The 25991-nt window shown below is 47.3% G+C and overlaps 1 protein-coding gene across 1 annotated transcript in view; it reads left to right on the forward strand.

Annotated features, from left to right (window-relative positions):
- LOC140385602 (uncharacterized) overlaps positions 1–22464 on the forward strand; it is an 82513-nt gene extending 60049 nt beyond the window's left edge. Inside the window, exons 20-23 of the mRNA XM_072467919.1 lie at positions 876–933; positions 1585–1681; positions 17274–17442; positions 20193–22464. Of these exons, the coding sequence (XP_072324020.1) occupies positions 876–933; positions 1585–1681; positions 17274–17442; positions 20193–20249 (381 nt within the window). The 3' untranslated portion in view covers positions 20250–22464. The remainder of the gene's footprint in view (positions 1–875; positions 934–1584; positions 1682–17273; positions 17443–20192) is intronic.
- Positions 22465–25991: the final 3527 nt, after the last annotated feature.

Genomic DNA, 25991 nt, shown 5'->3' on the forward strand with positions numbered 1-25991 from the left:
TGAGTGGCTCTTGCAGTCAGGATTTGTCCTCGGGCGGAGGAGATGTATATGGGGCACAGCCAGAAAACTGGCCCTTCTCCTTGGTCATACTATTCTTGAGTCAGACTGGATTCTGTGGTCACTGGCGAAGCAATGGTGCTGACCTCTGACCTCGAAGAAAGCCTTGCTGAAAGATGAGCAATTTCTGCAGCAAGAACTTTTCCTCCTCTCGCCACCTGCTTACAGAATTAGGTGGCATTATTCTTTGGGGATTGCATGTGGAGCTCAGTGATTTATCAAACTGTCCATGCAGCCAACCACACCAATTCTGTAAAAGGCAGCAACCCGGAAGTAAAAAGCATTAAAATGAAATCACTTTTTAACATTTTTACAAAAAGAAAAGAAATGAAGGTAGAAGCTGAACTAACATGCAAATAACTTTTTTTTAAAATTCAGTTTAAAAAAAATCTAAGAATTAATTATAATGGTGACAATTAATACGACACAAACTTTAAAACAGGGCTGGATCTCATGGGACAATGTGTAACTTTTTGTAGGGTTTCTAACTGCAATTTGAGAAAGGAATAGGGGAAGTTGTCACCATATCAACTAATTTCAGTGATGGCTGGTTCTAGCAGGGGGCATGGGAGTGGTCGGTGGTGGCGGCATTGGTTCAGTTCACAGAACAGCCTGTGGGGAGCAGTGAATGATAGACTGTAACTTCAGGATTTAAGCATTTATCTATACTTATTGCAGTCTGTTTGAGGAGGAATCACCGCGAATGCTGACACTTTGTCATCAAAAACTCTGAAAATCTGAGCCTTTATAGTTTATTGAATACAAAAGCAATTAGTTTTTTTCAGCACTTTGTTAATGTCTGATTTCCTTTGGTATAGAGCGCGGATATCTCTTTGACTGCCATTGGAACAGATAATGGTCTAGGACAGGTGGAAGGTAATAATTATTATCTTTTAATAATGAGGATGATATACTGCATAAAAATAAGGTTTGTATGAGTATCCGTGCATTCTCAATCTTTGACATTAGGAATAGCTTGGCTATGGTGTTGTTAAGATGTGTATATATATCTATAGACCCACTGCTTACAATGAACTATACAATTGACAGAAGTGAACTGTTAAGTTTAACTCATTGCTTCCAACCTCAGTAGTGGTTCTGCGTGGGTTTTCTTTAACCAGAGATGGAGAAAGGAAAGATCACTTTTTATTTTTTGTGAAATTAGATCTTAATAGTTGCCAAATTGTAACAGAGAAACACAAATATTTTTGCCCTAAAGAAAGTCGAGTGAAAAAGTAGTGCCAAGCTTTTCAGCTGTAACCGAAGAACTGTTTTTGAACATGTGCCATGTTGTGATCATCTGGATTTGCATGTTGACTTAATAGTGATGTGGATGTATATGAAACACCCATAATACCGAATTAACATTTTGTGTGTGAAATTTATAACCCTACTTGCATTTATGCTGCATCTATGGTAACGGGCTGTAGCATTTAATCCACATTTTTCTTTAAATGTTGGAAAATAGTTTTGCAAACCAGTGCTGAAGATTCTTTGTTCATCGTGATAAATACTGTCCCGTTTTAGGTAAATGTAAGGTGATGGAGCAGCGAGAAACCTCACATGGTCTGAAAGATGAACAATGTGGAGGCACTTCAGTTAAAGGCCACTTGGGTTTTTGCGAGTAAGTGAAATGATAATGTCAGTTGGCAATGCTCTGAATTTAAGCATGTTAAGAATGATGTTTGTGGAAATTATCCAAGCTCCTACTCGTTGAAAACAGTACATAAAAGTTTATCATTATGCCATCTGTACCAATTCTCATATTTGGAAATCACCAAGTCAGTCCCAAAGGGGAAACATGTACTCTATCTATTGGGCTTAATTTGAATCAAAGTTGTTATATTATTGAGCCTCTTGCTCATTGTGATAAACTGTGGGGAAAGCCAGCAACACTTACGCAAATACTGTCCCATAGAAACAATGGAATGAGAATAGGTAGTACCATAAGATGACACTTCTCGACAGTACAGCACTCCCTCAGTTCTGTGCTGAAGTGTCAGCCTAGAATACGTGCTCATCTCTAAAGCAGACTTGAACCCAAGACCATCTCATTCAGAGCTGAGCTGACTTCTATTTTATTTGTAAGTACCCAGGTTTGAGTGTCAGACATGGTTCATTTCTGTGCCTCACCAAGTAGCTTGAAATTGAATTTTGATGGTACCAACTAACATTCTCACCACTCCTTTGAGCATCCAATCCAGCAGCTTTGTTTTTACTTCAGCTCCTGTGTGCTTAATGTAGCCACCTGAGTTGGCCAAGTCCCGATTTAAAATGGCGAACGGCAAAGGCTGAAGGGAAATTCAGCCAACACAGGCAGAAACCAGCAGGTGCAAGTTTGCTGTGTATTTAACTCTGCAAAGGTCCAGACAGCATCGATACTAGCAGCCATCTGCATAATAATGTAGCAACCATCTACATACTAATAAGCAATCCCCGGGAACAATAGCAACATTGGGACAAACAAAACTAAGCCAGACTCCCCGGCGCCAGCAGGAGCCAACACAAAAGAGGTTAACGGACACCTCAAGACCACCCATCGATAAGGGAGTTGCTCCAGTATTGGAGAAATCGAACCAAGCGATTGGAACAAAGTCCAATCACCTAGAACCAGGTACAGGGTCCGCCCCGAAAGGCGGGAAGCCCCTGGGGACGATAAAGTTAAGCCCCCAAGTTCAAATCGTTCTTCTTGACCGGGTCACCCAGCAACGCGAACCAACATTGACCGTGACCGGTTCAACGGCTGCCGAGAGATCGTAAGTCTTAAGTCAACGCTCGCTACGAGATAGGCGCTCCTAGCTATCAATCCGTACCAACTTCGAACCCCGCAGATTCAGAACCCGAACGAAAGGCCATTTGTTCCCCTGACCTGGTGGGCCAGTCCGAAGCTAAGTACAGGCCTGTTAGTCGTAGAAGTAGCTTAGACGTAGAATTTGTGCATGAGTAGCGATTACTGTGTACAATAAATGTGCTTTGATTTAAATAATACTAATCGGTGTATTGAGTTATTGGTCATTACACAAACTTGAACCTCGTGGCGGTATCATAAAGATACCTGGTGACTCGAGAGCAAAGGTTATAAAACAGAGCCAAGTGAACCAACCAAAAGTTAGCAACATTAAGATCTTCACCTTCGATCCCTCCAATTTTTCATTTACATGCAGCTGCTCAGTGACATTATTCATAAGCAGCTTCTAACCCTCTACTGGTAACATCCAATCCCATCTGTCCAAGGACAACATGAAGTCCAAGGCTGTTTCTGCATCATCCAGCTTCTTGTCTAACATAATCTTGGGATGTGCCACTTTGTTAACAAACTGAAGTCAGCCTTTTTGTCTTCCGGTTTACAAGCTGGCTGTTCAAGCTAAAACTAGAGCTATGCAACCATATGTTCTGAGTATATTGGCGTACTGAGATCTCTTATCTTCATTTTGTCTCATTTATAAGGCGGAATTGTTCCAGAAATCGGCACGGTGGCACAATGGTTAGCACTGCTGCATCACAGCACCGGGGACCAGGGTTCAAATCCGGCCTGTTTATGTGGAGTTTGCACTTGTTCCCCATGGGTTTCCTCTGGGTGCTTCGGTTTCCTCCCACACCCATATATGTGCAGGTTAGATGGATTGGCCATGCTAAATTGTCCCTTAGTTTGTACATTAGGCGGGTTTATGGGGATAAGGATGAGGAGTGGACCTAGGTAGGGTGCTCGTTCAGAGGGTTGGTGCAGACGTGATGGGCCGAATGGCCGCCTTCTGCGCTGTAGGAATTCTGTAGTTCAAAAATCCAATATTGGACAGGGAAACTGGTGCGTGACCCTCCGATGGCAGTGGTATTATTCCAGCTTTCTTAAACTATGTTTAAGACATTGAGAGGCATGGGTTTTACGTCGGATTACTGGCGGGGTCGCCTCTGATTCCTCCGCACCTGTCGTGACCTCAGGCCTCCAGTAAATAGAGCGCCACGTTTAAAGGCCACCCCGCCCAGAACTCGAACTCTTCAGGGGATAGAAAGCTGCAGGGATCTGATGGCTGCCAAAGGGAAGAATCATGCTGCCGTCAAATTTAGTGACGCCGCCCTCAAGTGCCTATTGTACTCAGTGGAGGCCTGCCGCAATGTCATGCCTCAGTTGCTGGAGTTGCAAAGACAAACTCGGGATAGTCAGGAAGTTGTCCGCTGCACTCCTCGGATTGCAAGGCACAATGGAGGAGTCTGACTGCCTTCAGTCTGAGGTGCTAGTATTGACATGCCAATCCACCGAGACAACACTGGTAGGATTGCGGCCGCCAAGACCTTGGACCTGGACATAGGTCCTACGCTGCTCTGGGAACGGCACCCCATCACTGAGACACTTGCTGGCATCCATCAGTGTCAAGGCCAGAGGGGTGTGGGACATCTCCAGTCCACATCAGCTGCCCTTTCCTCTTAAGGCAACAACGAGGGGCTCTCGGGCACCCACAGGGAGGTGGTTCAGGACCCCAAAAGCAGGCTAGGGCCCTCCAGGTCTCAGCCTTCCAGAGGCGCCTGCCATGGTCATCACAGACATTAGGGCGTGGCAGTCAGGATGCTACTTCCACCTCTACTGAGAATTTGGGGATGCAGCAAGAGTTAGTGGCAGGGTTAGAAAGGTCAAGAAGATGTAGTTGAATAATGTGGGTAAGAGGGTTAATCACTTGTACATAATGTTGACCATTACAAATACACTCCCAAGATTATCTCCTTGTTTATGATGAGCAATGTTTATATCAATTAGATATGAAAACATGCTTCTTAAAAAGTAAGGAAAGTGTCAGAGTCCAGATCCTCTGCTCTGTGCAGTGTGTAATTTGAGCACAGTGATTGTCCAGCTTCACAGTCACTGTCCAGATCAGTGATTCCTGCACCTCGATGTGGCTGTATTTGCTGCAGGAATATCGTATCCAAGCGTCACAGGGTTATGTGATGTTCTCAGCACCTTAGAGACAGGGCTGCCTCCCATTCTCGTCACCATTCCTGACAGATGACGGTGTGGTTTTGAAGGGAACAGCTGATGAAGACTGTCAAATGATAAAATGTTGTTAAAGTCCATGTGCCCGCTGTACCTTAGCAGCGACTCCATGAAATGACCCTCTTCACAGAATGTATGTGCGCTGCCCTCAGCCAGACAGTTGTCAGACATTTACAGATGCAATGTGAAGATCTCAGGAGTGTCCTCACTGTGGATAGCACAGGTACTGTGTATAGACCTACGAACAATGTCTCTCTGGGGCACATCCTCTGTGAAAACACCAGGCTCCATATTCTTGATGGTCTTCTCACTGCAGTATCAAAAAGAAAGAGATGCAAACATGCAAGCAAATGTCCTCTAAGGACCACTCTTGGTTAAGTCATTGCCTGTGGCTGCCTCTCAAGGCCTCTTCACACATGCCAGAGAGTCCAAGCCACCACATGGATGTTGAGTGCACGTGACGGTTCACTATACCCCATCCAACACTGCTCCAAACTACATGACCAAGTGCCAGCAGCTTCGGCCACTTGACTGCAACCTGAAACACTCTCTCACGCACAGGCATTCTTTTAGATCATGAGAGTGAATTTTCAATATCTACTTAAACATAATGGAGCAAATCCCTCCGTCAGTGTTCAATGGCCAGCTTTCCCAAGCTTTGACCAATGGTTCTGCAGCACCATAGCACTCATTTGAGTTTGAAGTGTGTACACTGGGGTTAACAGTAGAGTAGCAATCATTGACACTGTCCGGAATTAGTGCTGCTTGAGTGAGCACAATTGCTTGATTAGCCTGGCTCCAAGCATGTCAGTTGAGCTTAACGTTTTGTTAAGCAGAGCCACCTTACGTTGGGATCATCGCGAGCGCTATGCAAAGTTATGCGCACTCAACTCTTGAGTTCCCCTCGGAAGTTCAGGCTGTTTTTTGTTGCTGGGAAAGGGACCGAGGGCCTTCTTACGGGATTCTCCGATCTCGCCACCGAACACACCTGTCACGATCGGGTGCAGAAACCCCAGCCGTTGGGTTTACAGGCACCTTCCACTTGCAAATGTTACCCATGTGTAGACTTTTTAACTTGCCTTGTCTCTCCCTATCATGCTGCTGAAACCCAGTTCGCTTGAGGATTGATTTCTTGAATGTTTTTTTTTACTGTGCTCCATCATCAAACCTCAGGTAATACAAAGCAATACAGGGCAGCACGGTGGTGCAGTGGTTAGCACAGCTGCCTCACGGCACCGAGGTCCCAGGTTCGATCCTGGCTCGGGGTCACTGTCCGTGTGGAGTTTGCACATTCTCCCCCTGTCTGCGTGGGTCTCACTCCCACAACCCAAAGATGTGCAGGGTAGGTGGATTGGCCACACTAAATTGCCCCTTAATTGGAAAAAATGAATTGGGTACTCTACATTTTTTTTTAAACAAATAAATACAAAGCAATACAATATGATGTGAGAAATAACTTTTATATGTGGTGAGTGGTAATGATCTGGCACTGGCTGCTCTTGAGAGTGGTAGAAGCTGAAGTGATCAATGATTTCAAAAGAAAACTGGATGGCCACTTGACTGATTGGGACTGACTGGATTGCTGTGCGGGGAACCAGCATGGGTTCAATGGGCTGAATGGCCTTGTCCTGTGCTGCAAATGTGTAATTATTCCTTGTTTGGTAGTGCCGATTCCCATTCCTTAGCAAATTAATTAGTGTCTCCTCACTTAAAACCCTTTGATAACTTCACTTTATTCATGACCTCTGATTACTGATTTTCCATAGGAAACAGTTTTCCGCTACTTCCTCCATCAAATTTCCCTCATAATGTTTAAATACCTCCATTAGCTGTTCTATGAACCTTCTTTGCTCGAAGGAGAACAATCCCTATTTCTCTTTCTCCACATAAGTGAATTCCCTCAATTCTGGTAGACCTCCGCTGTAACGTCTCTGGGGCCCTGACCACCCTCCTGGAATGTGCCCAGAACTGTTCTCCTGCTGAGACCAATGATTTGTAAAGGTTTAGCACAGCACGACTTCCTTATTTTTACATTCAATGGCTCAATTTTCAAGGCCAAGAATCCTTATTCCAAGTATTTTTAACCACCTTGTTAACTTGCCTTGCCAAGGATTTGTGAATTTGCATATACCGAGTCCCCTTTACATCAGTAGTATGATAAATGCTTGAATCTCTTCCCAGGGCTGTGGTAACAGCACTTAACTGATGATAATATGACTAGGTAGAGGCTACTGGATTTATTAAAGGAAAATCGTATGAGGCAAATCTGTTTTTTTAAGTTGTAACTAGCAGGGTAGATGAGGCAGAACCTGTGGATGTGATGTGGTTGGATTTTCAAAATGCATTTGATAAGGTACCAGACAACAGATTATTGTACAAAATGAGGGCTTATTGGATTAGGGAAAATAGGATGTATTGAGGATTGCTTAAAGGACAGTAAACCGAGAATAGGAATAAATGGGCCATTTTACTGTAACTAATGGGGTACTGCAAGGATCACTATATTAATGACTTGGAGACAAAGGGGCCGAATGTAATCTATCCAAGTTTGCAGATGACACAAAATGTATTGAGAAGATAAGCTGTACGGAATATGCAAAGAGGCTGCAAAGAGATTATCATAGAATTTACAGTGCAGAAGGAGGCCACCCGGCCCATCGAGTCTGCACCGGCTCCTGGAAAGAGCACTCTACCCAAGGTCAACACCTCCACCCTATCCTCACAACCCAGCAACCCCACCCAACACTAAGGGCAATTTTGGACACTAAGGGCAATTTATCATGGCCAATCCACCTAACCTGCACATCTTTGGACTGTGGGAGGAAACGGGAGCACCCGGAGGAAACCCACGCACACACGGGGAGGACATGCAGACTCCGCACAGACAGTGACCCAAGCCAGAATCGAACCTGGGACCCTGGAGCTGTGAAGCAATTGTGCTATCCACAATGCTACCGTGCTGCCCAATATAGATAGGTTAGGTGAGTGGACAAAAACATGGCAAATGTAATAGACTGTGCCTGTGCGGAAGTGTGAGGTTATCCATTTTGGATAAATTGGCAACACCCTGCTCTATTTCGCCACCACCTCTCTTGACTCCTCTACTGTTGCTTAAATTACGAGACTGATTTTTGATTTCCCATTCTGGATAAGCAGAAATATCCTCCAATTAAATATTGGGAAGACTGAAGCCATTGGTTATGGGCTCTGTTCCTCTCTTGGCAACTGAGACTAAACCAGATTCTTCACAATCTTGATGATATATTTGACCCCAAGGTGAGCCTTCAATCACACATCCACAGTATCACTAAGCTATTTCCACTTCCCTAACATCACCTTACTTCACTTCAACTCAGCTCATCTGCAGCTGAAATCATACTTGCCTATGACCTCTAATCTTGACTATTCTAAATCTCCTAGTTGGCTTTCCACATTCTACCTTCCAAAAGCTTGAGGTTAGCAATTTGTTGTCCAAGTGCTCACACCAAGTTCCATTTTCCTATCACCCCCTATGCTCAATAACCGATATTGGCTCCAAGTTAAAAATTCTCACCTGTATTTTCAGCTCCCGCCATGGTCTTGCCCCTTCCATATCTCCAACCTCCAGATCCACAATCTTCTAAGATCTCTGCGCTTCGCTAATTCTGGTTTTTTGTGCATCCCAAATTTAATTGAGAATCATAACAAATAGGAGCAGGAGTAATTGCTGCATTATTAATGGGCAGATGGTCAGCTGGCTAGGTCCCAAGCTCTGGAATTCATAGATCATAGAATTCCTACAGTGCAGAAGGAGGCCATTCAGTCCATCGAGTCTGCATCTTTCCATCTGAAAGAGCACTCCACCTAGACCCACTCCCCCACCCTATCACCATAACCTCTTTTATCTGGCCACTAAAGTCAATGGCCAATCCACCTAACCACATCTTTGGACTGTGGGAGGAAACCGAAGCACCCGGAGGAAACCCACGCAGACAAGGGGAGAATATGCAAACTCCACACAGTCACCCTAGGCCAGAATTGAACCCGGGTCTATGGCACTGTGAGGCAGTGGTGCTACCCATTGTGCCACCATGTCACCCAATTCCCTTCCTCCGCCTTTCCCCTCTTTCAACCTCAAACCTATCTTTGATTAAGCTCTTGACCATTTGCCCGAATATAGCCTTATGCGGTTTAGTGTCAAACTTTGCCTTGTATCGCTCCTATCAAGTGCTGCAGGATGTCTTATAATGTTAAAGGTGTTATAAAAATATAAGTTGCTTTTGTTGTTGTTTGGTAGGAAAATAGAAAAAGCTGAAAGTTTCTTGAAATGGTGAACAGCTGAGAAATATGATACTCTGAGGTACTTGGTCTTCTTTTAGAGGAATCACTGGAAGTTAACATGCAGGTACAGCCGCAATTAAAAACTAAATGGGAAGTTAACTTTGTAACGTCTGGTGGCGGCTATGAAGGAGTAAGTCGCAAAATTGGTGGCTCCCGCTCGGGTCGGACTTTTGGACCTTTTCCCCCGATTTTTTACCGGATTTGAATTAAAAAATCGATTGCAGAGGCAATTGGGTACTAGATTCCCACATCGGTGTATGGAGAGGAGGACTAGAAGTGCTCGCAAAGGCAGAAACAGACGGACAGAGAAGGCTTGGGCTGAAGCTGCGACCGGACCTCTGGCTTGTCGACCCAGCATTCAGCTGATGCAATTTATCCAGGAGGGCTTTGCCAAGCAGAAGCGGGATGGCTTGGACCCGATTAAATAGTCAATTGCGCGGCTGGAGCTTTGATTGGATGCCCAAGATCGGGCGATCCAGAAAGTAGAGAAGGCGCTGGCTGACCAGGAGGAACATCAAACTGCGGTGGAGCTGGAGGTGGGGATGCTGAGAGACCAGCAGAAAAGGCTCCTGGAGAAGGTGGAGGACCGAGAGAATAGGTCCCGCCGGCAGAACCTGAGAATCCCGAAGGGGTCTGAAGGAGCGGATGCTAGGGCATACATAGCGGACATGTTCGAGAAGCTGCTGGGGGATGGGGCATTCTCCCGGCCCTTGGAGGTAGACAGGGTTCACAGAGCGCTCGAAAGGAAGCCGCGAATGGGAGACCCCCTGAAGGCAATGATGGTGAGATTCCACAGATATTTGGATAAGGAGCGTATTTTACAATGGGCCAAGCAGCCACGGAGCTGTAAATGGGAGAATAGTATCCTGCGGATCTAACAGGACCGAGTGCCGAGGTGGCCAGGAGAAGAGCGGGGTTTTACCAGATCAGGTCGACTCTTTTTAAGAAAAAGGTTAAGTTTGGACTGCTGTATCCAGCCCGTCTCTGGGTCACGTACGAGGAGCAACATTTTTATTTCGAGTCACCTGAGGAAGCGCTGGACTTCGCGAAAGGAAAGGACTGGTGGCGGACTGAGAACTTTTGAACTTTGCTGCAACGTTCATGTTTTTAAAAGGTTTCTCGTTTTTTTTGTTTTGTGGACGCTATTTGCAATGTCTTCTGTATTGATTTGGGGCCAGTTGCAGAGCTGAGTGAGTTAAAGTTTACATTTGCACTGTTGGGGGATGGAGGTGTGTTTGTTCAGATGCTGGATTTCTTGCTTGATCTTTTCTTTGTTTAGCATTTTTTTTTCCTCTGTCGGGCAATTGTGTTGGGATTGTTTGTCATTTGAATATGTGTGTATAAGGGGGGGGGGGGAGGTGGGGAGGGAACAATAGATGGGAGAATATCTGGTGTCAGGGGTGGGGGCCACCAAGCTAGCAGGGCGGGCTAGCTCACGGAAGCATAGTGGGGGGTGAGCAGATGTTAGGCTTATCAAAGGGGTCGATTTACATTGTACTGTTACTAGAGGGGGGGAATATTCTGCTGACGAGGGGGGGACTGTTGCTGAGGGCAGAGAGGAGGTCGGGGGTGGAGGCCGCCTGGGGGCGGGCTGGAGACTGGCCCAAGAAAGTGATGGCTGATCGGCGGAGGGGGGATGGGAGGGGGGAGGGGCGATGAGCCCCCCAATTAGGCTGATCACCTGGAATGTATGAGAGCTAAATGGGCTGGTCAAGAGGGGAGGGAACAATAGATGGGAGAATGTCTGGCGCCAGGGGTGGGGGCCACCAAGCTAGCTGGGCGGGCTAGCTCACGGAAGCGTAGTGGGGGGTGAGCAGATGTTAGGCTTATCAAAGGGGTCGATTTACATTGTGCTGTTACTAGGGGGGGGAAATATTCTGCTGACGAGGGAGGGACTGTTGCCGAGGGACAGAGAGGAGGTCGGGGGTGGAGGCCGCCTGGGGGCGGGCTGGAGACTGGCCCAAGAAAGTGATGGCTGATCGGCGAAGGGGGGATGGGGGAGCGATGAGCCCCCAACTAGGCTGATCACCTGGAATGTACAAGAGCTAAATGGGCCGGTCAAGAGGGCACGCGTGTTCGCGCATTTGAGAGGACTGAAGGCGGACATGGTAATGCTGCAGGAGACGCAAATTAGAGTAGCAGATCAGATCAGATTAAGGAAAGGTTGGGTCAGACAGGTTTTTCACTCGGGACTGGACTCGAACACTAGAGGGGTCGCGATCCTGATCAACAAACGGGTGGTATTTGAGGCGGGAAGAATAGTTCTGGATGTGGGAGGCCGGTACATTATGGTCAGTGGGAAATTGGAGGGGGTGCAAGTGGTACTAGTAAATGTGTATGTGTCAAATTGGGACGATGTGGAGTTTATAAAAAGGATGCTGGGGAAGATACCGGACCTGCATTCGCATAAGTTGGTCATGGGAGCGGACTTCAACACAGTTATTGACCCTAACTTAGACCGGTCAAGCTCAAAAATGGGCAGGGTGCCACCAATGGCAAAGGAACTAAAAGGGTTCATGGAGCAGATGGGGGAGGTGGATCCATGGAGGTTCGGGCAGCCGAGGGTGAAGGAGTTCTCCTTCTACTCACACGTGCATAAAGTGTACTCCTGGATTGATTTCTTTATTCTGAGCAGGGCCTTACTGACGGGGGTGGTGGACACGGGGTACTCGGCGATTACAATTTCAGACCATGCTCCGCACTGGGTTGACCTGCAGGTTAGTAAAGACAGTAACCAGCGCCCGCACTGGAGGTTAACGTGGGCCTTCTAGCTGACAAAGAGGTGGGCGGGCGGCTGAGGAAATGTATTCGGAACTACCTGGAAATCAACAGCACGGGGGAAATTTCAGCAGCGGTGGTCTGGGGAGCAGAGAAGGCGGTGGTTAGAGGGGAGCTGATCTTGATAGGGGCCCACAGGGAGAAGGTAGACAAGTCAGAGACGGACCGACTGGTAAAGGAGATACTTCAGGTCGACGGGACGTATGCGGAGACCCCAGAGGCAGGGCTTCTAAGGGAACGGCGGAGGCTACAGGTGGAGTTCGGCTTGTTAACCACAGGGAGGGCGGTGGAGCAGCTGAGAAAGGCGAGAGGGGCGATTTATGAGCCTGGAGAGAAGGCCAGCAGAATGTTTGCACAGCAGCCTAGAAAGAGGGAGGCAGCCAGGGAGATGGGGAAAGTAAAGGATGGAGATGGGAACCTGGTGCAGAGTCAGCAGGGGTAAATAAGGCATTTAAGGAGTTTTACAGTAGGCTGTATGGGTCGGAACTTCCTAGTGGGGCTGAATTTCCCAAAGGTGGACGGGAAGCTGGTAGAAGGGCTGGGGACCCCGATTGGGATGGAAGAGATAGCGGAGCGTCTGAAGGCCATGCAGTCGGGTAAAGCCCCGTGGCCGGATGGGTTCCCAGTGGAGTTCCATAAAAGGTTCTCTGGGATATTGGGGATGTTGTTGATGAGGACATTCAATGAGGCAAGGGAGAGAGGGGGTGCTTCCCCTGACGATGTCACAGGCCACGATTTCACTGATCCTGAAGCGGGACAAGAACCCGGAGCTGTGTGGGTCCTACAGACCGATATCCCTGTTGAATGTGGACGCCAGACTGCTGGCCAAGATTTTGTCCTCTGGGATTGAGGATTGTGTTCCAGACGTTATTGGGGAGGACCAGACGGGGTTTGTTCAGGGAAGGCAGTTAGTGGCCAATGTAAGAAGGCTATTAAACGTGATCATGATGCCCCCGGAAGGTAGGGAGGTGGAGGTAGTGGTCGCAATGGACGCAGAGAAGGCTTTTGATGAAGTAGAATGGGAATACCTGTGGGAGGTAATGGGACGGTTCGGATTTGGGTGGGGCTTTATTGACTGGGTCAGGTTGCTGTATCAGGCTCCTGTGGCGGGCGTACGGACGAATAGAACAACATCGGACTATTTTAGGCTGCATCGGGGAACGAGACAGGGGTGTCCCCTCTCCCCACTGTTGTTCGCATTAACCATAGAGCCGCTGGCAATTGCACTGAGAGCTTCAAGGGTCTGGAGGGGGCTGGTCCGGGGAGGGGGGAGGGGGGTGGGAGGTGGGGGGGGGGGGGGTTGGAACACAGAGTCTCGCTTTACGCAGACGACCTGCTCCTGTATGTATCGGACCCAGCGGACAGGATGGAATAAATCATGAGGATTCTGGGAGAATTTGGGTGGTTTTCGGGGTATAAACTAAATATGGGGAACAGTGAGATGTTTGCGGTCCAGGCGAGGGGACAGGAGAGGCAACTGGGGTAGCTGCCGTTTAGAGTGGTAGGGGGAAGCTTTAGGTATCTAGGCATCCAAGTGGCGCGGAAATGGGAAAGGCTGCACAAACTAAATCTGGCTAGACTAGTAGACCAAATGAAGGACTATTTTCGGAGGTGGGACGCACTCCTGCTGTGACTAGTCCGGAGTGTGCAGACGGTGAAGATGACGGTCCTCCCGAGATTCCTGTTTGTGTTCCAGTGTCTCCCCATCTTTACTCCGCGGTCCTTTTTTAAACGGGTCAACAAAGTGATCACTGGCTTTGTATGTGCGGGCAAGACCCCGCGAGTAAGGAGGGGGATGCTTGAGCGGAGCCGGGGAGAGGGCGGGCTGGCGGTACCAAACTTCAGTAACTACGATTGGGCGGCAAATCTAGCCATGATCAGGAAGTGGGTGGTGGGGGGTGGGTCGGCATGGGAGCGTATGGAGGCGGCTTCATGTAAGGGCACCAGCTTAGGTGCGCTTGTAACGGCGCCTCTGCAGTTCCCGCCGGCACGGTACTCCACCAGCCCCGTGGTGGTGGTGGCCCTAAAAGTTTGGGGGCAATGGAGGTGGCATGTGGGAGCAGAGGGAGCATCGCTTTGGTCTCCAATTTGTAATAATCACCGTTTTGCCCCGGGAAGGACATGGCAGAGCGCAGGGATTGAGAGGATGGGAGATATGTTTATAGAGGGGAGCTCTCCTAGTTTGAAGGAGCTGGAGGAGAAATTTGGATTGGCGAGGGGAAACAAATTCAGGTACCTGCAGGTGCGGGACTTCCTACGCAGGCAGGTTTCAAAACTCCTGCCACGAAGTGGGATTCAGGACAGAGTAGTTTCCAGAGGTGGGTGGGAGAAGGGAGGGTATCTGACATTTACAAGGAACTTATGGGGTCAGAGTCGACTCAGACTGGGGAGCTGAAGCGCAAGTGGGAAGAGGAGTTGGGAGAAGAGATAGAGGATGGTCTATAGGCGGACGCGTTGAGTAGAGTCAACGCATCCACAACATGTGCCAGGCTCAGCCTGATACAATTCAAGGTCGTCCACCGGGCTCACATGACAGTGGCCTGGATGAGCAGGTTCTTTGGGGTAGAAGATAGGTGTGCAAAGTGTGCGGGAGGGCCAACGAACCATGTCCACATGTTCTGGACATGCCCAAAGCTTTGGGGATTCTGGCAGGGGTTTGCAGATGTCATGTCCACGATGTTAAAAACAAGGGTGGCATCGAGTCCAGAGGTGTTGATTTTCGGGGTGTCGGAAGATCCGGGAATTAAGGAGGGGAAAGAGGCAGACATTTTGGCCTTTGCTTCCCTGGTCGGCCGGAGACGGATATTATTAGCTTGGAGCGACTCAAAGCCCCCGAAGTCGGAGACCTGGCTATCGGACATGGCTAGCTTTCTCTGTTTGGAGAAAATCAAGTTTGCCTTGTGAGGGTCAATGTTAGGGTTCGCCCGGAGGTGGCAACCGTTCGTCGACTTCTTTGCGGAAAATTAATCGGCAGCAGAAGGTGGGGTGGGGTTAGTTTAGCTTAAGAGTATTAGCATAATGAAGGTGGGACCTGTAAGGGAGGAAGGTGGCTTTTGCACTATATTTATAGATTCATGTATATTGTTTATTTTGTTGTCACTGTAAAATCAAAGAAATACCTCAATAAAATGTTTATTTTAAAAAAACTTTGTTTGCAAAAGGACTGGCGTATAAGAGTGAAGAAACCTTATTGTAGAGGGCGGCACGGTGGTTAGCACTGCTCCCTGACGGCACCTAAGTCCCGGATTCGACCCCGGCTCTGGGTCACTGTCCATGTGGAGTTTGCACATCTTCCCCGTGTCTGCGTGGATCTCACCCCCACAACCCAAAAAGATTTGCAGGGTAGGTGGATTGGCCACGCTAAATTGCCCCTTAATTGGAAAAAAAGAATTGGATGCACTAAATTTATAAAAAATGAAGTCTTATTGCAATCACGGAGGATCTTGGTGAACTACACCTGGAGTATTGTCTACAGGTTTGGTCTCCTTATCAAAGGAAAGATATACTAGCCTTGGACGGAGATTTACCCAGACTGATACCTGGAATGAGCAGATGTCCTATGAGATGAGATCGAGTCAACTTGGACTAGAGATTGAGAGATGATCTCATTGAGACATAGAATTTTTTTAAAGGATTGATTGTGTAGATGTTGGAAGATATTTCTCCTGGGTGGGGAGTTGAGATCTGGAAGTTGTAGTCTCAGAATAAGAGATTTGGTATTTAGGGCAAAAGTGAAGAGAAGGCTCTTCTCTTGAGCGTTGTGAATATTTGTAATTCTGTACGCCAAAGGGCTGTGGATGTTCAGGCTATGAATATATTCAAGAGAGGAATTGATGGATGTTTCGATATGAAATAAATTAAGAGAAGGGAGTTAGCGCAGGAGAATGAAATTGGGGTTGTCGATCATCCATGACTACTGAATGTCAGAGCAGGCTCAAGTTGGCCTATCCATGCTCTTATTTATGTTGATCACATCAGAATTATATTTTACAGTCGTTTGCTGCAAACCACATCCTTTAAATCTCTATCTCTGGATTACAACCTTTCACTAAACATCAATTATATTTCATTCATTATATTCTTTAATTTTAAGTTGCTTTTTCAATGTCAGTTCATCTCCTCATCTCTTTGTCCATTTTCAAAAGAAACTAAAAAGCCATCTCTTTCACCCTTTTCTTTCGGCTACCTCCTGAATCCCCTCTGACCTGCCCAGTATCTCCTGCCTCCTTGCATAGGTGTTTACGCTGTTGCTATTACCACAGTTGTTGTCTCAAAATATCTGGGGCGGGATTCTCCGAGCCTCCGCACCGAAATGGCGATCGGCCCGGGGGCGGAGAATAGACGTTGACGCCGAAATCGGGCGTGATGCCGCTCCCGCGATTCACGCGGACGCGGGTAGGGGGCCATTGACAGATGCCCCCGTGGCGATTCTCCGCCAAAAACTGGCCGAGTTCCCGACGGTGTGGTTCTAACTACGTTTTGCCTGTCGGAAATGGCCAGTGGCGGCTGCAGAGCTAGTCCGTGGCCACCCTGGTGAGGGGCGGTCTGATCCGTCACCGGTGGGGGGGAGGGGGGGGGGGCTCACGGCCAGGCTAGTGATCGGGGGCCACCGATCTGCAGGCACGCACGATCTCAGGGGGTGGAGGGCCTCTATTTTCGGGGCCGGTCCACGGCGTGAGTCCGCCAAAGTCGCACTTCCGATTGGAAGTATAGGGCCCCATGTCGGCATCCAGAGCTGCGATGAGTACTCCGGGGCTCTGCTAGCCCCCTTCAGGTAGGAGACTCGGAAGAAAGTCCAGAGTGAAACGCCCGCGTTTTGACAAAGGAGTGGGGACATATCCCCATTATTGGAGAATCCCTCCCCTGATTTTTATAAATTCAAACTATTTCTCCAAATTTATTTTAACTTATACCTGCATTTTATTTATAATGAACAGAATGTACTCTCCTAAACTGATTTCTAACCAGAAAAATACTGGCTAAGTTTTGCATTGTAGTTGGTGTGAGATATATTTAATTTAAGAAAACAGTTCAAAAATGCACTGGGGGTGGGGTGGGGGTAATGGAATAAGAAGCTTCAACAACACGTTTGTACAAAGACTTATTTGTCACAACTATCTCATCTTCATTTTAGAATCCATTTTAAACAGCTTTTGGTGGAACAGATTAATAAAGATTCTTTGGACCCAGCTGTATTATACAACAAAGAGGAAATGTTAACGGAACTACAACGCTGGGGTGTCACTATCCCTAAAGAACAAGTGAATGAACAAGTAGAACAATTTACACACAGACTAAGAAATGTAAGTAATCAAAAATTACAATTAATGCATTGGCTGACATCTATTAATACACTAGTAGACAATTCTGCACCAATGATCAAATTATGTATATGACTACATCTCCCGATTTTGTTTCTCATCTGTCTTCTTTGCTGCCTCACCTCAGAGTTTATCTTTACATGTAATTATTGCTCTACTCAATTGAGTGTGCTGTTCATCTGGCCATTAATCTGTCTCCAAACCCGTTCAAGGGGTTGTCGCCATGAAAACCGTGACTCAATTCTGTTTCCAAACTCTGCTAAGGACCAAAAAACAGTCCTGATTTCTATTTCCTGTCCCCAACTCAAAAGTACAGCCCCTTGTCTTTTTCTTGATGTTCAGGCTGAGGCACATTATTGGCAAAGCACAACAAGAGCTTTACTCAGCATCCAACATTCGACACCTGAAATGGAAGTGTTTGATGTCTGAAACAGCTAGTCGTTTACCCTGTATCCCTTCATCCGATGAGCACAGAATTTGAAACATTGGCTCTAATATGTATTAATTTTGGTGATATGAGGACCTCAAATTTTCTTATAGCCAGCAATAGAATGGAGGCAAAAGTTTGGCAGAAGTTGACTAGAAGGTGTGTTATGTAATTTTGAATAACACAAGCTGCCACTTAATGCAGTTTTGAGTAAAAGATGCTCCAGACTTTGAAGTGAATTCAGTGTGTTTTATTGAACTATTAGCACAGTTCTCAATGAGTTCGACTCTCTACTAATCTAAATGTAGTAACTCAGTCTAACTGAACCAGCCTTGCTCTAATCCACGTGCTGGGGTGTGATGCTGAGGATACACCCTGTCTCACTCTGTAGATGATGGTCTGTGGGAAGAGGCGGGGTGTGAGTGCCTCATCCCTTTTAGAGTGAGATACCACCCCTGAGTGTCCTGACTGCTCATTGGTCGTGTCCTATTCTATGTGTTCATTGCTGCATGTTTGCATATCAAGACATCTCCCCTTTTTTAAAATGTTTTGTTGGTGTATGTGAATGTATTTACATGTGAATGAGCCTGTTTAACGTGACTGACGGAGGACAACAGAACAGAGCAAACAAAACAAACGTTCACAAGTCCAGTCTCTGAGGCTTACGTCTGATCCTGGTCGACCACCGGTGAGGTGGCGGAGGGGACGACGGCGCCTTGACAGGCGGGATGGAAGCCTGACTGGTGGCCTTGTTGTGCGAGGTATCAGGAGGTGGCAATTCAACATATGGAAATGGAGGAGAAAGTGGTTGCGGGCAGGCAACTTTGCGCAGTGCCCATCGATTCCTTCGCACGACGGAGCCATCATACATACGTACAACATCAGAGCGGCACGCGGCCTACCGAACAACGACAGCCGGGGCAGACCACCCACCATCCGGTATCTTGATCCTGACAGTGTCTGCCGGGGAAAGCACGGCCATATCGATGGCATGGGCATCATTGCCCTGCTTTTGGCGGTCCCTGAGCTGCTGCATCTTCTACAGCACCGGGAGGTCATCCAGGTTTTGCAGGTGTATGGCTGGAAGCGTCGTCCTCAGGTCCCTGTTCATCAGGAGTTGAGCCGGCGACATGCCAGTGGACAATGGAGTCGCCCTGTACGCGAGCAGTGCAAGGTGTATGTCGGAAGCAGAGTCCGCGTCCTTGCAGATGAACCGTTTAACAATGTGCACCCCTTTCTCGACTTTTCCATTGGACTGCGGATAGTGCGGACTGGAGATGACCTGCTGGAAATTGTATGACCTGGCAAACATGGACCATTCTCGACTGGTAAAGCACGGGCCATTGTCGCTCATGACGGTGATTGGGATACCATGCTTTGAGAATGACTCCTTACAGGCTTTCATGACGGTCCGAGAGGTGAGGTCCGGGAGCTTCAGCACCTCAGGGTAATTCGAGAAATAGTCGATGATTAATACGTAGTCGCGACCATTCGCATGAAAGAGGTCGATGCCAATCTTGGACCACGGAAATGAAAAAAAATGAAATGAAAATCGATTATTGTCACATGTAGGCTTCAAATGAAGTTACTGTGAAAAGCCCCTAGTCGCCACATTCCGGCGCCTGTTCGGGGAGACTGGTACAGGAATTGAACAGTGCTGCTGGCCTGCTTTCAAAGCCAGCGATTTAGCCCTGTGCTAAACCAGCCCCTGACCTGGAGAGGTCACTATGCCATGCTGTTGGAGCGTCTCCACGCTCTGAGCTGGCTGGAACCGCTGACAGGTAGCACAGTTCAGGACCATGTTCATGATGTCCTGGCTGATTCCGAGCTTAAATTGGCCCTACCTAGGTGATGCTGGAAAATATTTCATTTGAGTTCTTGTATATCAGAGGAGGATGTTTTGTTCAGAGGCCAATTTCAGCTCGGAATTCCATGGCAAAAGACTTACTTAAACTGCAACTAAATTCAATGGAATTCTCAAAATGGTGGCTATTTATTACAGGTTATTTTAATTTTAGTGTCGTCTCCAGTTGTGTAGTGTATTTCTGCCTTTTCCAAAATGCTAGTTTTTAACTCATTTGATTTGATTCAGTGAATTTAGTGTTATGATACACAAAAACTCAAATGAAATATTTTCCAGCATCACCTAGGTAGGACCAATTTAAGCTCTGAATTCCATGGCAAAAGACTTACTTAAACTGCAACTAAATTCAAACAAAATTTAAGTCATTTACTGTATCGAACAGCAATTGACACAGTTTCATGATGTGAAAGTGACCTATGTTATCTGGTTTATTTTTAACAGAAAATATTGAATGAACTAAAGCTGGACAATCAACAAACTGTTTTCAACAAGAATTAAGGATCATTTGCTTCCATCAGTCAGATGTTTAATGAGAAGTAACTTTATCCACATAGACACAGATTTCCAACGAAAAACATACAGCGTGGGATGAGGCCATTCAGCCCATTGTGTCGGTGCCAGCGCCAGCAACGTACTGTGAAAATGCTTTATATCAAGACCAGTCTTTTTATAATTGCATTTACTTTTATTTTTAGTTATCACTGGTCAGTTATGTTTAAACACTTGTTGATTTCATGCAGTATTGCTCACAGTCAGATATTTCTAGAAACATGGAAGGATTTGTGGTGTGGAAGGAGGGCTATTTAGTCCATCGTGTCCATGGCAGCCAAGAAAGAGCTATGCAGTCCAATACCACCTTGCAGCTCTTGGTCCATAGCCCTGTAGCTTATGACCCTTCAAGTGCTCATCCAGATGTTTCTATTAAATACGAAAAGGGTTTCGGCCTCTTGCACCTTCCCCGGCAATGAGATTCAGAACCATACCGTCCTCTAGGTGTAAGAAAAATCCCCATTTCATTACCTTGAGAAGATAAAAATGGAGTGGCCAGTTTGGATCAGGGGCGTCATTCTCCGACCCCCCGCCGGGTCGGAGAATGGCCGTTGGCCGCCGTGAATCCCGCCCCCGCCCCCGCCGAAGTCTCCGGTACCGGAGATTGGGCGGGGGCGGGAATCGGGCCGTGCCGGTTGGCGGGACCCCCCGCTCAATTCTCCTGCCCGAATGGGCCGAAGTCCCGCTCAGAAATTGCCTGTCCTGTCGGCGTAAATCAAAGCTGGTATTTACCGGCGGGACCAGGCGGCGTGGGCGGGCTCCAGGGTCCTGGGGGAGGGCGCCCCCACGGTGGCCTGGCCCGCGATCGGGGCCCACCGATGCGCGGGCGGGCCTGTGCCGTGGGGGCACTCTTTCCCTTCCGCCTCCGCCACGGCCTCCACCATGGCGGAGGCGGAAGAGACTCTCCCCACTGCGCATGCGCGGGAAACTGTCGGCGGCCGCTGACGCTCCCGCGCATGCGCCGCATTTCCGCGCCAGCTGGCGGGGCACCAAACGCCATTTCCGCCAGCTGGCGGGGCAACAAACGCCATTTCCGCCAGCTGGCGGGGCGGAAATCCCTCCGGCGCCGGCCTAGCCCCTCAATGTTGGGGCTCGGCCCCCAAAGATGCGGAGCATTCCGCACCTTTGGGCCGGCGCGATGCCCGTCTGATTGGCGCCAGTCGGGGGACATTGCGCCGTTGGGGGAGAATTTCGCCCCAGGTATCAGTTTAATGTATGAGAGAAAAGAGTGGGACTTGGCAGGCAGCTGGGCTTGAGTGTGTGTGACAGTGATCTGCAACGAAGGAACTTCCGCTTCACATGCAGACCCTGCAAAGGTGCCCTATTCAAATGTGTTTAAACATAAGGGCAATGTCAGTGCAGTGATTGGCTCCTGAGATATATTTTTCAGAAATCTATAATCCATCTGAAAAAAGGAAGCAAGGGGAATGTGACAGAACTCAATCACAGCCCTCAAAAGTTTCTGCACACATTTTTAAAGAAAGTGGGAAATTTATTATTTTAGTTTATCCTGCAATTTTTAGTTTATCTTGCAATCTTTAGAGGTATAATTTTTTTTTAAAGCCATTTGTCTGTATTACAGTAAATGACGATGAAATTAATTTTCCAAATACGGACAGATGTTATAAGGCTGCACCGCCAGTGCAAAGCCTCATCATGCTTTTATTTACGTTGGAGATGGGGCTCCAACCCGATAGACATAATTCTGCACCCTATGCTCCCCTACTGAAGCCGGTGCCAACAATTCACTTTGTCCTTTTATTTCTTTAGCTCAAATCCCATATGCCAAACTTACAATCAAGATTAATTTGTGTCCTGCTTACATACAAATCGTACAGCTGGTAGGTGATCAGAGCTCAGATTTCAGACCCATTGCTTGAGCGATTTTGCACACTGTTCCTATTTATTTGTCTTAGTAAAGTAGTTCTCATCATAATTCACTACAGATTTTATATTTTTATATGTTGGAAGTTGTTTTTGTTCTGCTTTAGAAGATTGATCTCGTAATCATACCTCTTGATGTTTAAAAACCAGTTTTAATATTTTTATGTCAGTTTGTTAATTACTACACTGCAGAGCTGTTCACAATATACAATGTTGATCATATTCAGCCTCCAAAATCTAGTACTTATATTTTTTATCAGAATAAATTTTGTGGATGGGACTGGTGGTTAGCCTCATTAGTACAGTAAGACCTCACTTAAAGTTGCTCTCCTGAAAATCATGACTTTAAGTGAAACATTGGTTTCACAGGAATCATGTTAAAACTAGTTAGATTCTATTGGAGTTTCCTTGTGAGAAAAAAAAAATTAAAGCATTTTACCCTCGAAGTTACAATATTTTACACTGCTAAATTCCTACATTGGTAAATGAAAATGTTATTTTTACACTTATTCATAATATAACTTTCTACTTGCAGTACCTGCTCACTGCTGATCCCACTTCTTGAACATCCCATTCCCTAATCCTCCTGGTCGCTGCAGATCCTCCCCTTCCCCAACCCTGAAGTTGCAGCCTCCCCTCACCCCCTAACCCTCCAAGCTATGACTGCTTCCCCACTTTGCGACCCGCCAAGTTGCACCTCTTGCCCCTCCCTGACCTACTCTCTCACTGAACCTTGCACTTTCTAACTCTCCCTCCCACCACTTTCCTCTCTTGGACTTACATCCCGGTCAAGATCCAGATCTGACCTGAAGCTGGGGCTCCAACATTGTGGAAGTGCGAGTCCCGATGGTGCAGAAGTGCAGACTTGGAGCTACTACAATCCATGTTTTATTTTAAATGCTCCTGCTGGCTGCTTGCTTCTCCTGAGCCCTCACTCAAAGTAAGGGCTCCGGAGAAGTGCAGCGAGACAGGAGCAGTTTTAATAGTCATGTCGGTTGAGGAGGTGGGAGATGGCACAACTTGGAGCAGGAGGAAGCTGCAGTTCGAAGATTAGGGAGTGGGGAGAGGCTGTTGCTCAGAAGTTGGGGAACCAGGAAAGACCACAGTTCAGAGATCATGGGTGGAAAGGGTGCTCCAAAACGACACCAATTGGGTCACACAGGAAACCACATTCAAGCAGATTCTGTGAAGCGAGAGATTACAGACCCTTAAAGCGAAACAATGTTAAACAGGGCAACATTAAACAAGGACTACTTTATGAAATTTCTAAGTTAAAGGTCAAGATCAGTTAATAGCCACAGATTTCAATAGACCCAGGCTACAGTTCACATACAACCCATATAAGGGGCATGCCCACTGTACTACCCTTCCAGAGAAAGGGAGGGGGAGGGGGAGGAGGGAGGAGGGGGAGGGGGGGGGGACACACACACCCAATAATCAATTCAAGAACTTAAGCAAACATTTTGACTTCTAGGTTTGATGTTTCCAAGGTTTGAAGGGGCATGGTGAGCACCTGCATGGTGCAATCTCAACTCCAAAGGTCAATATACTAATGGAAATTAGAGTTGCTTACAATGGATACTGCACATATAGGAAGGGAAGCACCCAGACTTAATGATGCTTTCCAGGAACTACTGCAGGATGAACTCAGAAAGAGGAGAAAGAAACCTGTGGCTCTCACCAACAAGGCATTGTTAGAGATAGCTGAGCAATTGGGATGGTGTGTCTTGGATGCAGTGCAGGAAGCAGTATATTACTTTCACAGGTTAGGAAAAGCGAGCACGTTTGCTGACACCTACATGTTGGGGTTTAAGCGCATCCCCTCCCCACCCTGTCATTCTGTCTTGCATGTATACTCCATTATATTACTCCACATGTCCACTCAACTTGGAACAGCATATAGCTTTCGCTTTCCCATTTGTCGTTGACACTCACCCCAACCCTTATGCAGTGTGATACATCTGTCTCAGCAAATGTACCACATTAGCGTTCATTCACTCACTTTTAATTTTTTCTTTCTCACCCCTTGGAGAAGAGAGCACAAAACACAAGGTCAGGACCTGGGCTGCTACAATTAGCCATGCTAACAGATGCAGAAGAAGTGGCCCAAGAGATAAATGTTAATATCCATGTTCTGGTCAGTCAAAGATGGAAATACAGAGAGCTGCCAGATAAATAGTGACAGAATTTCAAACATCTGAGACGTGCCACCTTCATCAATGACTAAGGTTGAGTATGATGATTGTCAAGATTGATATTTTGCTGTGACTGAATTACATCCCTTTTTTACAGAAAAGGTTGCTGGGTGATTTCTCAAACCATGTCATCCCTTTACAGGATGTATACCCATGCCAGTGGAAATACTTAGACTTTGGGGGTTTAGATGATTGGCCTTTCACCCGGTTAGTATTAACTCAAGTGATAATGAGCAGGCACTGGTGGCAGGGACTGCGATTTTCTGTCAGATGCACCCACTGCACCTCTCATCTTGATCTTATTCATGTTCAGTAAAGGTTGTCCCACAAGAATTCTTTGCCTGCAGAAAGTTTAAGATTCCAATTGTAATAAATGAACTTATGAGGAGATGACAACTTAAAAAAAAAAAAACATTTTATTGAGGTATTGATTTTGGCATTGTAACAGCAGCAATATAAACAGTGTACATGAAAATATAAACATAGTGCAAATACCACCTCCCTCCCCAACAGGTCCCACCATTAATTAGCCCCTAATCTACGCTAACCTATCCCCCTCCCCCCCCCCTGCTGATGACGATTAATTTTCCGCAAAGAAGTCGATGAATGGTTACTACCTCTGGGCGAACCCTAAGAGTGACCCTCTCAAGGCGAACTTAATTTTCTCCAAACAGAGAAGGCTAGCCATGTCCGATAGCCAGGACTCCGACTTCGGGGCTTTGAGTCCATCCATGCTAGTAGTATCCGTCTCCGGGCTGCCAGGGAAGCAAAGGCCAGAACGTCTGCCTCTTTCTCATCCTGGATTCCCGGATCCTGCGACACCCCGAAAATCCCCACCTCTGGATTCAATGCCACCCTGGTTTTTAATACCTTGGACATGACATCAGCAAACCCCTGCCAAAATCCCCTCAGCTTTGGACATGCCCAGAACATGTGGACATGGTTCGCTGGTCCTCCCGCACATTTTGCGCACCCGTCTTCCACCCCAAAGAATCTGCTCATCCGGGCCACTGTCATGTGGGCCCGGTGAACGACCTTGAATTGAATCAGGCTGAGTCTGGCACAAGTTGAGGTCGCGTTGACCCTACTCAATGCGTCCGCCCAAAGGCCCTCCTCTATCTCTCCCCCAGCTCCTCCTCCCACTTTCGCTTCAACTACTCGGTCTGCATCTCCTCTGATCTCATAATTTCCTTGTAAATGTCAGAAACGCTCCCCTCTCCTATTCATCCTCTGGGCACTACCCTGTCCTGAATCCCCCTTATCGGTAGGAGTGGGACGTTTGATACCTGTCTACGCAGAAAGTCCTGCACCTGCAGATATCTAAATTTGTCCCCCCCCCCCCCCACCCCCAAATGCAAACTTCTCCTCCAGCGCCCTCATACTCGGAAAGCTCCCCTCTATAAACAAGTCCCCCATCATCTCAATCCACGCTCTCCGCTATATTCGGAACCCCCCGTCCATCCTCCCCGGGGCAAACCGGTGATTATCGCAGATTGGGGACCAGACCGACGCTCCCACTGCTCCCACATATCTCCTCCATTGCCCCCAGACTCTCAGGGCCGCCACCACCAAGGGGCTGGTGGAGTACCGCGCCGGCAGGAACAGCAGAAGC

Source organism: Scyliorhinus torazame, chromosome 11, assembly GCF_047496885.1.
Source record: "Scyliorhinus torazame isolate Kashiwa2021f chromosome 11, sScyTor2.1, whole genome shotgun sequence".
Classification (NCBI taxonomy): Eukaryota; Metazoa; Chordata; class Chondrichthyes; order Carcharhiniformes; family Scyliorhinidae; genus Scyliorhinus; species Scyliorhinus torazame.